Here is a 12481-nt window from a genome sequence, read left to right on the forward strand (position 1 = left end):
CCGCTCGGCTCCCATCGGTGGAATTAATATGCATCCCAATATAAGTGGAAAACTTTGAGGACTGACCCTGGATCTAGAATCTTACGACTCCAGTCATTGGGCCAAACCCAGGTTCAGAGAGGTAAATAGTGTATGGAGTGGAAAGACATTAATATAATATTCATATCATCTAACTTTTACCATGAGACTAAAAGAGACCTAAGGAGTGCGACCGCATTACTTGGAATTCTCGGCGAAACTACGCCGTACCTCGGTCACCGTCCAAGTCCTAATTTCATGAATAATATGTGTCTGGCTCGACTGGCTTTCCCCATCCCACCCCAGCGATGGTGTCGAGGTAGTCACAGTAGCCTGGTGGGTATCCTGCATCGGTAGGGGGACAAGCTCATGCGCATCACTGTGGTCTGTGCCCCTTCGACTCCGGGCACGCGAAGCGGCGTATGAGCCGTATCCCTTTTGCGAGTGACCGTAACTTGTCATACCATCAAGGCGCATCCCCGTTGAGCGCAGACTGTCAAGGAACGGTTTGAACTGGGGCGAACAGGCCGTGACAATGCTTAAAGACTGAACTAGCTGGGTGGATATCGCCACGGGCCAAGTCTCATGGGATGGATCGGGAGGATCGGCAGTTTTAGTAGCGTACACAAGCTGGCAGACAATCATAATAATAACTCTGCGCACGAAGTCAGTATGAGGCTAAGGCGACGGGAGATACCGGGATAGTACGAACGCGACCCGAAGCAGAAACACCCCGGCCAAGACGGCCTTTTTCTTCATATGCGTCTGTATGCGTACAATTACTAGCATTGCCTGCACAATCATACCACATTCTGACAAGATATTCGTAGTGCCAAGGTAATTCCACCAGCCATTCTGTTGACCCCGTCAGTCATTTATCCGAATGCAGAAAAGGGACATCACCCACAATGTTACAGCATTTCCCATGCAGATAGTCCCAAGTTCGAGGCGGCTTACACTGAAAAGCTGAGGTTATGGTGCCCACCACCCCCCAAACAAGAGTAAACATTTTCAGGCCAACTGCAATGCGGTGGTCTGTAGAAGCAGGCGTCAAGTTATCGATAAAGCTGATGAGAGCGAGTTTAGAGAAACACATGCTCAAGATGAAGAGGATATTCGCTGAGTATTGCGACTAGTTCTTATGAGTACAAATATCCAAGGAGATGCGTGTCTTGCTCACCTTCATCATTTCTTCAATGCTGGAACTACTCAAACTCTCGTAATGCTCCCCGTACCCGTTGGCAGTCGCCATCGACACGGCGATGGACTGCGCAGCGCAGAGTACCTGGTGGGAATCAGCATCCATATCACATAACATCTTCCGCCAGATTCCAAGTCAAATCATACCAAGGAAGTGATGCTGAAGTAATCATCTTCAGTGAACTTGCGAAAGATCCAGTATTTGGTCCCCAGCCGAGTGATGACGCTCAGAATTGCCGTCACCAGCAGAAACCATGTCAAAACATTGACCGCTGGAGTCCAGCTGTCCGGCGAAAAATGGGCCATTGCACGCAAAGTGATAGGGGCGATGCTGGGGTCACCATGTGGAATGCGGATGTAGGCTTATTTGGACTATTCCTTGTGTTTCCGTCCATGACAAGCAAACAGCAAAGAAGGCAAAATCATTTTTATTACGAAAGAACTAGGTCTAGCCACCCAGCATGATTTTCCCATTGGTAGTTGTTGGAAAGGGAGATCATAAGCCGCGTACCGGCGGCGATCTACTCTCTCTCTCTCTCTGTGTGTGTACGCCTCTGGAGCAGACTAGAACCGTTCGTCAAGGGTGGGAAATTAAACGACCGATTGAAATTAATATTAATATGAGAGCAATATAATTCGAAGGGACTAGGGCGATCAAAGAACACAGAACTCTTCCGTATTCGCTCCATCGCCGATTCAATTATTGGACTACGTATTTCTCTCGTTAGCACCTGAGACGGTTTGCGGTGGTGAAACCCAGCATGGCCTGATGGACCCTTGTTATACTGAACCCCTAATATAGCTCTTGAGCTGCTTGATTTGTTCGATTCGCCTCGTGGTCGCACATTAATCTGGTCCATGGGGACGGGTTGCATGCCGAAGAAGTGGATGTCCAGGCATTGAAAAGTGCGGTCCGCATGACTCAAGCCGCTGAGCTTAAGAAGCCAGCATGAAGTGGAGATGATGGCAATTCAACGTAGGCTAACTTGCTAAGACAAATGAGAGATTTATTATCCACTGTGGTCGCGGTGCATGCGCCGAGGACGCTAGTATTGGGAGGATCTTGTCCCCACTACTTACTATATGATCGCTTTTACCCGGATTCCTAAAACCAAGTCGAGTTCTTGAGACTACAGGAACAAAAGAGGGCGTCAACACCAACATATAACTATCTCGCATCCAAATCTATCAGTATCCACATGAGAAAATATTCATCTCGACTCGGGTTTGAGACGCGGCTTTACTGAGAGTCTGACCCGTCTATGGTAGCACTGCTATAATCTCGGTGAAACCTTTCCGTTTATTAGATGCTATTACGATCATCTTCGCAGATCCATGATCTACATTTTTTTTAACATTAATTACCGTGAATTCAGGGTTTCAAGGGACTCCGTCTGGATGGGATGCGGGAAGAATGGGCTTCGGACAAGATCAATGTAGCATTAACGAATTTATCGGCTCGCATTGCTATCAAGCTTTCATAATATCATGTTCCCTCCTCTTCAAATGTTACCTGGATTACAATACGCTTCTAGTGCTCAAAATCACAAGTTGTTATCAAAATATCTCTCACATTGCTCTTTTATCCACTGTGACCGTTTTCGAAAATCAGATGGGAGTTTGACACCATCTTCACAGATGTAGGCGTCTATCAATGTTGGAGGGACCCATTCGAAGTAAACATTCGGTACGTTGACTGTAACCTGTCGACCCTTCCTTTGAATTTTCTGTTCAATGACGCCGAGCCCTTTGACGGTCTCGCTCTGCTGCCAGGCGTCCAAAACCTCCGATGACTCATTATTTTCCATGGTATGTGCTTCTGTATCACAGCTCTGCATCGCGACTTTATCGAGTTCACTCACGACGATAATGCCTGCCGAGGGCGAGACATGCCGCACGCTTAGAGCTGCCGGCAAAGATCCGGTTTTGTTACTAACTGACCCATCAGCTGCAATGCGATCTGCTGCAAGCAGAAGGAAGTCGACATCCTGAGCTGCAAGGGCGACTGAAGCGTCGGTAAAAATAGATACGTTGACTTTGGGGATGTTCGGTTCGTTCTCAAGATATTCTAGAAGTGAAGATGCCAGTGAAACACCTTCAAATAACGGGCGTGATTCTAAAACGCGGATTTCGATTGATTGGGCGTCGGAGATCTGTGCCAACTGTGCAATGCATTCACGAATGGTACAACTTGCAGATAGTGTTAAGATTTTCAAGTGTTTAGGTACAGAACCAGTTCGACTAATTTTAGACATCGCGTATGATCCGAAATTGTAGCTAAGGCGAAGCTTATATGATCGTATCTTTTTCTGAATCCGGTCGAAGAGTTCGGAGATGTGCAGCTTGTCGCAAGTTTCCTCGGGTCCCGTGGTCAATAAAAACGCCTCAATCTCAGTCAATGCCATCAACAGAAAGCTGAGAATGGCCGCGTCCATACTTTGACGCCCGTTTTTCCAGAGATGCCAGGCTGTCATCCTGGCTTTCTGCCACCATGTGCCACTGAGAGTGATGGGGTCGTCAAGGTGAACCAAGACCGCCCGAAGGATGTTCACTGAAACAGCAGCTAATTTTCGTGCGCCACTTTCATGATCGTGTTGAAGCTGTTTCAGACCACTCGCCAACATCTTTCCTGGCGCTGGGCCAAGGTCGATTTCGAACCAAACTTTTCGCAAACCCTGTCCGTAGTAGTGGCTGTCCAATAAGTCATACAGATTCGACTCATGGTTATCCCATCCACCCATACTTTGATTACGACGTGAGTTATCTACCTCGGTGCTGAGACCTGACAATGTATTGAGATGGAATGCGAACGGATAAAAGAGGCATTTTTGGCCAATAGATGAAGTCTCCGAAAAAAAGCTCTTTCCATATCGAAAAACAGAGAGTGAGGATGGTGGTATGGTTGTCTGCTTTTTGATCGTCTTCCAGGCGGTATCCACAGGACTCGAACTGTTATCTTCGATTATCCCTAGTAGGGTCTCTAGAGGGCCACTATGGCAATTTATCTATCAGAACTAATAGTACTTAGAGTATGAAGGGTTGTGGGGCGAACCATGGTAGTGTAGCCCTATCGCTTTTCCGAACCTGAGCACTGTTTGGCTTTGGACTCTTTGGCAATTCTGGTTCTATATTGGCACCTCGAACGATGAAACATAGAACTGCCCGACGATATGGTGGTTCCTGTCGCGGGCGGTCTTTAATCTGCACAGACTTTAACGGTGAAGGCTGCTGCGTAGCCGCTTCGAGCTCAAATGATGTGAAGATTGCCATGGGAAAAGTCTCAATGATTTCGACGAGAACACGTTGTAGGGACGAGACCGCCGCCCTTTTGAGCAATGTGTAAGGAAAGTCGAAATGGCATTTTCACCGACAATTCACAAACACGTCATGTCATTGGGCAGCAAGCGTTGATAGGCCCGCAGAAAATCGAATAGTACTCTTAGTAGGGACCGTATCCTGAAGCTGGCAGAAGCTGACTGGTCTGCCATGAGGAGGCGGGATCCACGCTTCAGCTCAGCCTGGAATAAATCTCGATACTTGCCGATCAAACCTACCGGTGGAGTGACCTGTCTTATTCGACTGACACGAGGTTGTCAAGAGTGTTGTGGCAAGCGTTCAGAATTCGTCGAGCCGGGCATCATGTTATCTTAGAACGCATGAACAATTTACCTGGAGGATGGATAGAAATATGTCTGGATAAGGAGCTTCAAAATATACCGGCAGTGGTGGCGGTACTTTGTCGAGCTGACTCGAACACCAGTTCTTCATGCTTCAAATCTCAACGCTAAGCCATCTCGGGTCAGGCGAGGGTTGATCCACTCTCTAAAAGGAGTTAGAATATGTCGATCTATTCTATCATAGTGATATCAGCCTGGAAACTTGTTGTCTTTAGGGCTAAATCCGATACTGTCAGTGAGGAGCCCTTCTCGAGTAGTTCTAGACTATACGGGCAGTGTATTATGTGGGTCGTTCTTTTAGAATTCCATTGTGTGTGTATTTAAGCACTGGCGGGCACGTGAGAAGTATCGGATTCTATATTCTTAATCTGACTCAGTACAACATGAGGTTATAAATCCGAATTTCGTATTTAATCAGTTTACTCCCGTCGACTGATTATTTAATAGTTAAACAGATCATAAGAACTATCCACTATGAGCGGCGATTCGGGTCTAGAGTAAGAGATCATTAATATAATAATATAATATACAATTATTTCATCTATGCGGGGAAATGTGGGGTAATTTTCATTGTTCGGGGTTGACTAGAATTCTTTTTGTGTCCCACCCAACATTATAATGATTCGATCTCTTTTCTATCATGTTCCTTTCCTTGACCTTGAGCCAAGAATCAACAAACATGCTGAGGTTACTCGAAGGTCGTCATTGCGTTCCATCTCGTGGGTGAGTGAGTTACCCTCACCTATAGAGAATACCCGATATTTGGGCGAGATGGACAGGGTTCGCCGCATAGTTACCCTCGTGCTACTTCAGTACCCCCCATATTCTTGTTCTTATCCTGATTCCTGGTTTGCTTCTGTTCCGGCCGATTCCCGAGCCAGTGTAAGCTTCGGCTCACCTCCAATTTCCGATTATCCCGCTTGGGTTGACCGTGATGCAGTTGATGTGAGCAGTCATACAATAGTGCGCCACTTATATCCGTATTGGGCTAACGTGGAAATGTAACCCATCCATGCATTTCCCATAAAGTCAACTGCCATGTCTTGTCATTATAAATAGTCACTCTCCGCTCGCTCTGGACCCTGGATTCTTGCTGCACCCACTCAACCTTCAACATCAACCTCACCCTGAACCCGATGTTGGGTTCTCTCCTACTTTGTGCCTCCTTGGCCGGGGCTGCCGTGATTGGGTCACGAGCGGACACCCAGCAGTGCCCTGGATACAAGGCATCCAATGTCCAGGAAAATGATCGGTCTTTGACGGCCGACTTAACCCTCGCAGGAAAACCCTGCAATACCTATGGTACAGACCTGCAGAACCTCAAGCTTCTGGTAGAGTACCAGACTGGTAGGAACAACCGCCCTTTTCTTTTTCGAAAAACTCCATTGCTAAGCATCAGATTAGATGAGCGTCTTCATGTCAAGATATATGATGCCGAAGAGTGTGTGTACCAGGTGCCTGAAAAGGTGGTCCCTCGTGTAGACAGTGGCGATGGCTCTAGCAAAGACTCCGCACTTAAGTTTGAGTTTGAGGAAGAGCCCTTCTCGTTTACCGTTAAAAGAGACGATAAAGTATTGTTCGACAGCTCTGCAGAAAATCTTATATTTCAGTCGCAATATCTGAAGCTTCGCACCTGGCTCCCAGAGAACCCTCATTTGTATGGTCTTGGAGAGCATACCGACTCCTTACGCCTGTCTACGACCAACTACACACGTACCTTCTGGAATCGTGACGCCTATGGTACTCCCGAAAATAGCAATTTGTACGGCACTCATCCTGTGTACTACGACCATCGCGGTGAATCCGGAACTCACGGTGTCTTCTTGCTGAACTCTAACGGGATGGACGTCTTCATCGATAAGACGGCAGACGGCAAGCAATACCTTGAGTATAACGCCCTAGGAGGAATTTTTGACTTTTACTTCTTTACTGGCTCGAATCCAAAAGAAGCCAGTATAGAGTACTCTAAGATTGTCGGCCTTCCTGCTATGCAGAGTTACTGGACTTTTGGGGTATGCGATACCCTATCCACACACTTATTCTATGATTTTCTCAAGACTCTAGTGCATTGACTAACCTATGGTTAATAGTTGCATCAATGCCGGTACGGCTACCGTGACGTCTATCAGGTTGCGGAGGTAGTCTATAACTATAGCAAGGCAGGCATCCCCCTGGAGACTATGTGGACAGACATCGACTACATGGACCGAAGGAGAGTTTTCTCTCTTGACCCAGACCGCTTCCCCCTGGCGAAGATGCGTGAGTTGGTCGGTTATCTTCATGATCACGATCAGCATTACATTGTTATGGTTGATCCTGCTGTTAGCGTGAGCGGTAAGTAGCTATTATCCTCTTTTAAGAAAACAATTGATTGATTATTTCTTTCCAGACAACGGGGCCTTCAACAGGGGACTCGAGCAGGGTGTCTTCCTAAAGACTCAGAATGGAAGTTTGTACAAAGGTATGAAATCACGACCACCCAGGATAAATGAAAACATATTGAGACAGGATCAGGTGCCGTGTGGCCTGGTGTGACTGCTTATCCAGATTGGTTTCACCCTGACATTCAGGACTACTGGAACTCTGAATTTAGTACCTTCTTCAACGCAGAGACCGGTGTCGACATTGATGGCCTATGGATCGACATGAATGAGGCCTCAAACTTCTGCCCAGACCCCTGTACTGATCCAGAAAAATATTCCTATGAGAACAATCTTCCACCTGCACCACCACCTGTCCGGTCAAGCAGCCCTCGTCCATTGCCTGGCTTTCCTGCCGACTTCCAGCCTTCCTCTGCCAGCCGTTCTCAGAAGAGAATCTTCAAGGCAAAGCTCGGACTTGAGGGCCGCGATTTACTTAGTCCACCATACAAAATCCGGAACGCGGCCGGGTCCCTTAGCAACAAAACCATCAACACTGGTATCGTTCATGCCGGAGAAGGATACGTAGAATATGATACACACAACTTATATGGAACGAGTGAGTATATATGAGACCCCGAGGGCCTGTACTTTAGGCTAATCCATCTTAGTGATGAGCTCCAGTTCTCGTGAAGCTATGCAGCATCGTCGCCCCGATGTGAGGCCTCTGGTTATTACCCGCAGCACTTACGCGGGCGCAGGACGAGACGTTGGACACTGGTACGTTGGGTACATCCAGGATGAGAACTGTAGCTAACATACAACAGGCTCGGTGATAATTTTAGCAAGTGGGAACACTACCGGATTAGCATCGCCCAGGGGCTTGCTTTTGCATCAATGTTCCAGGTCCCTATGGTTGGAGCTGACGTTTGTGGGTTCGCTGGTAACACAACCGAGGAGCTTTGCGCTCGCTGGGCCTCCTTGGGGGCATTCTTTACTTTCTACCGCAACCATAATGAGATCGGTAACATTGGACAGGAGTTCTACGTCTGGCCCACAGTAGCGGAATCCGCGCGCAAGGCTATCGACATCCGGTACCGGCTTCTCGATTACATCTACACCTCGTTCCACAAGCAGTCGCAGACTGGCGAGCCATTCTTGCAGCCGATATTTTACTTGTACCCCGAGGATGAGAATACCTTCTCTATCGACTTGCAGTTCTTCTACGGTGACGCCCTTCTTGTCAGCCCAGTCCCCGACAAGGGCCTTACTTCGGTCGATGCATACTTCCCCGATGATATTTTCTACGACTGGTACACAGGCACACCCGTTCGTGGTCATGGCGCAAATATCACACTCAGCCATATCGATATCACCCACATTCCCCTGCACATCCGTGGAGGCAGCATTATTCCCATCCGGTCTTCAAGTGCCATGACCACGACTGAGCTTCGCGAGAAGAGCTTCCAACTCATCATCGCACCGGGACTGGATGGCACTGCGTCTGGCAGCCTGTACTTGGATGACGGTGACTCCTTGGAGCAAAAGGCCACTCTAGAAGTCGAATTCGAGTATCGCAGGGGTGTGCTTCATATCGATGGAAAGTTTGAGCGTCACGCCAGTTTGTTAGAATCGGTCACTCTTCTGGGACAAGGCAAGGGTGGATCACGGTCTCGCCGTGAGGATAGTGCCAAGAAGACGATTCTGACAAACCTGGAGCTTTTGAAGCCAATGGAGATTAAGTTGGAATAAGTAATGATCGCATTTGCAATGTATCGAGATGGTAACTGGGTTGTCCTACGCAAAGAACAGATTTCTACAATCATGAACTTCGTAGGAACCTTCTTCAATCACGGGTTAAATTCCAAAACATAGAATTGGAGTAAATTTGTAGCATAGAGGACTATAGCGATGAGTACCTCTGGAAGGGGCATTCATACTCTCTTCAAGGTCAAGTCTACCCAAAAGCGCCCACTGTTTTCCAACAATCTAAACGACCCAGAAAGCAGCAGAAAAACTAATACATACTAATCTGCCATATACTCGCCCTCGTCATCCCCGGACAATGGTCAATTAAAAGCCACACCAAGTACTTACACTTCCCTCATTAAACAGAAAGAAGAAAAGAAAGGAAATCACCAGATATAAGCAAAACACACCAAGCTCTCTTTCTAAGAATACCTCCCCACAAGCCCCAAAGCCACATCCACAAACAAGGAGGGTCATAGATGAAGCCGTGGATTAAGTGGACTATTCCTTTAGTTGTGGTATTCTGGTGGTGAGTGTTGTCGATGTAGCTGATGAGGCTTGATACAAGGGCTTTTGGGGGGTTGGTTAGGGTGGGATCGTTGGATTCATTGTTGCCTGTGGAGTCTGGTTGTTTCAGGCTAGGACAGGGTTGAGCTGTTGAAAAAATTAAGAGACTAGATGTACTACGAAGTATGTTTTTAATTAGCACCACTTATTGCTTTGTGCTATCTCAACGTCACAGGTCGGCTGAACACCTGATTAGGGCTTTGGTGTTGATAAAGACCAGGAGACGGAACATGACCCTCCGAGATCTTCTACGTGGATGTACTTTACGAAGGGTAATTGCAAATGTCATACATAGTATACGACATCACTGCAGATCTTAATTTTTTCTTTTATGAGAGGAGAAAGAACGAACAAACATAAACAGCTAAATCATCTTTAGATCTTTCAGGATCTAACGAGGTAAGTGTTCTCAAACAATTTCTGTTCATGCTATGATATCGCCCTGATATACTATACTATATATATTGAGTCAACTGTAACCTTTTCTGATTTTCCTCTGTGAATAAGTGTTTCAACAAACATTGCACATAGTGTTCCAATACTTGTCTGATCACTACCACGTACTCATGCCAAAATGGGTTTGCGCGGTCTTTCAGGTATTGCTGGAATCTTCAACAAACGAGCGACTATATCCCAGCCCGTGTCTTCAACCAATCATTTCACGTATCCTGGACCACGCGGAGAATAGTAAAAGAGATTGTGGTAAGTGAATGTCAGACAGCAGAAGGACACTACATGGTAAGATATACGATCGTATTGAGGATATTCGTTCTCCCGTATTTGCCATGCTAGGGGTATGCTCGGGTATATTCAGTGAGCCAGAACTAGCGAGAGGATGGCCAAGTATTATCGGATAAAGTGAGTGGCACTGAGTGCAAATCTATACAGTATGCAGTGATGCCCTCGGAGTAAAACCCTGTCCATGCAAATTTAGCGTGAATCGTCGTCCGTCTCCACACTCCTTCAGCCGACGGAACCTGTCCGAGACGTAGTACTCAACGTCATTTACATTGTGAATTGTGAAATTTGTCCATATTCATAATATTGTAGCGTAAAAGATTAGTCTAATGGTTGGTAAATAGTCGTAACTCGTTAACCCTGTAATTTGCCTCCAAGCCAGGTACCCTCAATCAGTCCATAGTTTGTGCGTCCAACAACTCTTCGGCATTCCGACGAAACACCCGCTCGGTCAACACGGAATCGTTCCCGCATATCCGTAGACACAGTTCTGTGAACGGGGCGATATCGGTCCCCCAGAATCGTGTATGCGGCCAATCCGTCGCGAAAAGTACGCGGTTTGGGGCTTCTCGGAGAAGTTCTCGGGCCATCATCTCAATGTCTCGCATTTCATGGTCCTTGCTGAGCCGATATGGTGCAGAGATTTTCACATATGTGTCTCCCGCTCGGAGAAGGGAAACTAGGGATGAAAACCCGGGCAGTGAATAGGGGTCGAACGAGACTCCATCTTTCCAGTTCGTCGATAGTAGGTCTGGGCCACCAAAGTGGTCGATGCAGAGTTTGACACCAAGCTGTGGGACAATAGGCTCGAGCAGTGGGATCATTTCGAGGGGGACGTAGACTTGAATAGCCCAGCCGAGCGGACGGACAATCTCCGCATGTTGTAACAGCGTTTGTGCTAGTTCATCCTGGTCCATCACTTTCCCTACTGATCTCAAATTCACACGTACTCCACGCACGCCTAGTGAATGCCATTTGGATAATGTTTGGATATCTGTGTTCATCGGATCAATCACCACCACCCCTCGCCCGCGAGAGGGACCGATACGCCTGAGCGCTTCCAGAAGACAGGAATTGTCATGTCCGTATATTGATGGCTGAACAAGGACGATATTCTCGATTCCTAGTGAGGACTCAAACGCTAGAGCCTCCTCGATAGTATGTGTCGAGGGTTGATATACTGCACTTGCATCAACCGGAAAGCGATGAGGCTCAACGACATGCATATGTGTATCCCATGCTTTGGCAGGAAGCCTCTTCCTTAACGGAAGAACATGCACAGGTTTCTGTTCATCTCTACCGAAAGCGAACAGCTCCCCCTTTTGGAAGGTGGACAAGGAGGCACGAGAACCAAGGACGTCGGGTCGAGGCTGGACAGACGTAAGCATGTTGAACAGAGAACGGCCGGGTATTATTCAAAGGCGAGAGGACGAAGAAGGGTCGTGCAACAATGACAAGGATAAGAGTATCACCGATTGTATATAGTGACCCAAAACGGTGAATAGTCAGGACTCAACTCACTAAGATAGTTGGGGGTTTTCTCCCGACTGCCCTCGTTGATAGACAAGTCCGTAGGAATATCATATTTAGTTCCACGCCCGCCAAGTTATAATAACAGGTTTACAGCAGCGGATTTAGTCTCGCCAACTTCCCGTTTGCTTTACCGGACGCAAGGCAGGAAGAGAGGGTTAAAAAAAAATTTAAAAAGGGACGAATCAGTCAGTGACCCACAGGGGAGGTGGCTATCTACTCTCCTTGAAGCCTTAAGTAAGGCATGCTGACAACGGAGGTTGTCCGTGAGGGAGTTCAGCAGACTGCGGATACTATCAGATATACTCTTTCCCGGGGGCTTCGGATAATCCGATCTAACCGGAAGTTATACGAATGAGTGAACCAATGGTAGGGTGATATCTCAGGTGTCACTGCTGGTTACTGTAGGAAAAACAATCATCCCTTCTATCGATGGCGTACTCTGTATACGGTGTAAAGATCCCCAGCAGCCGTGAGGGTCTCTCTCCTCAGTCCTTCCACGTACTAGGCGAAGGGAGAGTGGATTAATATGAGCGGAGACAGCCGACAACGACCACGCCCTGAACCGTGCCAAGTTGGAAGAGAGTCCACACGTTCTTCTTAAAGCTCCTAATGCCGCATTCCCCGAGTGACAGATGACTA

At 47.3% G+C, this 12481-nt stretch overlaps 4 protein-coding genes across 4 annotated transcripts; 1 reads left to right on the forward strand and 3 right to left on the reverse strand.

Annotated features, from left to right (window-relative positions):
- Nucleotides 1-138: 138 nt before the first annotated feature.
- On the reverse strand, nucleotides 139-1753 carry BDV27DRAFT_125502 (uncharacterized protein). The gene is made up of 5 exons (XM_032066342.1): nucleotides 1366-1753; nucleotides 1199-1303; nucleotides 926-1150; nucleotides 731-873; nucleotides 139-673 (listed from the first exon to the last, which is right to left on the reverse strand). Exons 1-5 carry the CDS (start codon nucleotides 1522-1524, stop codon nucleotides 217-219), a joined length of 1089 nt encoding a protein of 362 aa, XP_031929406.1. The 5' UTR covers nucleotides 1525-1753; the 3' UTR covers nucleotides 139-216.
- A 1009-nt stretch (nucleotides 1754-2762) lies between these two features.
- On the reverse strand, nucleotides 2763-4488 carry BDV27DRAFT_170991 (uncharacterized protein; the record flags this gene model as incomplete). Its single annotated transcript, XM_032075476.1, has 2 exons — nucleotides 2763-4209; nucleotides 4271-4488. The coding sequence occupies 2 exons, from the start codon at nucleotides 4486-4488 to the stop codon at nucleotides 2763-2765; spliced, it is 1665 nt and encodes a 554-aa protein (XP_031929407.1).
- A 1489-nt stretch (nucleotides 4489-5977) lies between these two features.
- On the forward strand, nucleotides 5978-9053 carry agdC (putative alpha-glucosidase). Its single transcript, XM_032077995.1, has 7 exons — nucleotides 5978-6242; nucleotides 6300-6907; nucleotides 6986-7229; nucleotides 7285-7356; nucleotides 7410-7874; nucleotides 7927-8035; nucleotides 8083-9053. The coding sequence occupies exons 1-7, from the start codon at nucleotides 6032-6034 to the stop codon at nucleotides 9005-9007; spliced, it is 2634 nt and encodes an 877-aa protein (XP_031929408.1). The 5' UTR covers nucleotides 5978-6031; the 3' UTR covers nucleotides 9008-9053.
- A 1622-nt stretch (nucleotides 9054-10675) lies between these two features.
- Nucleotides 10676-12077, reverse strand: BDV27DRAFT_125505 (putative TIM barrel metal-dependent hydrolase). Its single transcript, XM_032066343.1, has 2 exons — nucleotides 11827-12077; nucleotides 10676-11679 (listed from the first exon to the last, which is right to left on the reverse strand). Exon 2 carries the CDS (start codon nucleotides 11533-11535, stop codon nucleotides 10702-10704), a length of 834 nt encoding a protein of 277 aa, XP_031929409.1. The 5' UTR covers nucleotides 11536-11679; nucleotides 11827-12077; the 3' UTR covers nucleotides 10676-10701.
- Nucleotides 12078-12481: the final 404 nt, after the last annotated feature.

The sequence above is a fragment of the Aspergillus caelatus genome (assembly GCF_009193585.1).
Source record: "Aspergillus caelatus strain CBS 763.97 unplaced genomic scaffold BDV27scaffold_53, whole genome shotgun sequence".
Classification (NCBI taxonomy): Eukaryota; Fungi; Ascomycota; class Eurotiomycetes; order Eurotiales; family Aspergillaceae; genus Aspergillus; species Aspergillus caelatus.

What these genes read in the sequence shown, in the direction of transcription:
- BDV27DRAFT_125502 (XM_032066342.1), bottom strand. Translation starts at nt 1,524, where the DNA reads ATGGCCCATTTTTCGCCGGACAGCTGGACTCCAGCGGTCAATGTTTTG. An exon ending in GCATTGAAGAAATGATGAAG is followed by an intron (nt 1,151 to 1,198) that starts GTGAGCAAGACA and finishes CATAAGAACTAG; the next exon opens with TCGCAATACTCAGCGAATAT. An exon ending in GTGTTTCTGCTTCGGGTCGC is followed by an intron (nt 674 to 730) that starts GTTCGTACTATC and finishes CTTCGTGCGCAG; the next exon opens with AGTTATTATTATGATTGTCT.
- agdC (XM_032077995.1), top strand. Translation starts at nt 6,032, where the DNA reads ATGTTGGGTTCTCTCCTACTTTGTGCCTCCTTGGCCGGGGCTGCCGTG. An exon ending in ACACAACTTATATGGAACGA is followed by an intron (nt 7,875 to 7,926) that starts GTGAGTATATAT and finishes AATCCATCTTAG; the next exon opens with TGATGAGCTCCAGTTCTCGT. An exon ending in GGACGAGACGTTGGACACTG is followed by an intron (nt 8,036 to 8,082) that starts GTACGTTGGGTA and finishes AACATACAACAG; the next exon opens with GCTCGGTGATAATTTTAGCA.
- BDV27DRAFT_125505 (XM_032066343.1), bottom strand. Translation starts at nt 11,535, where the DNA reads ATGCATGTCGTTGAGCCTCATCGCTTTCCGGTTGATGCAAGTGCAGTA.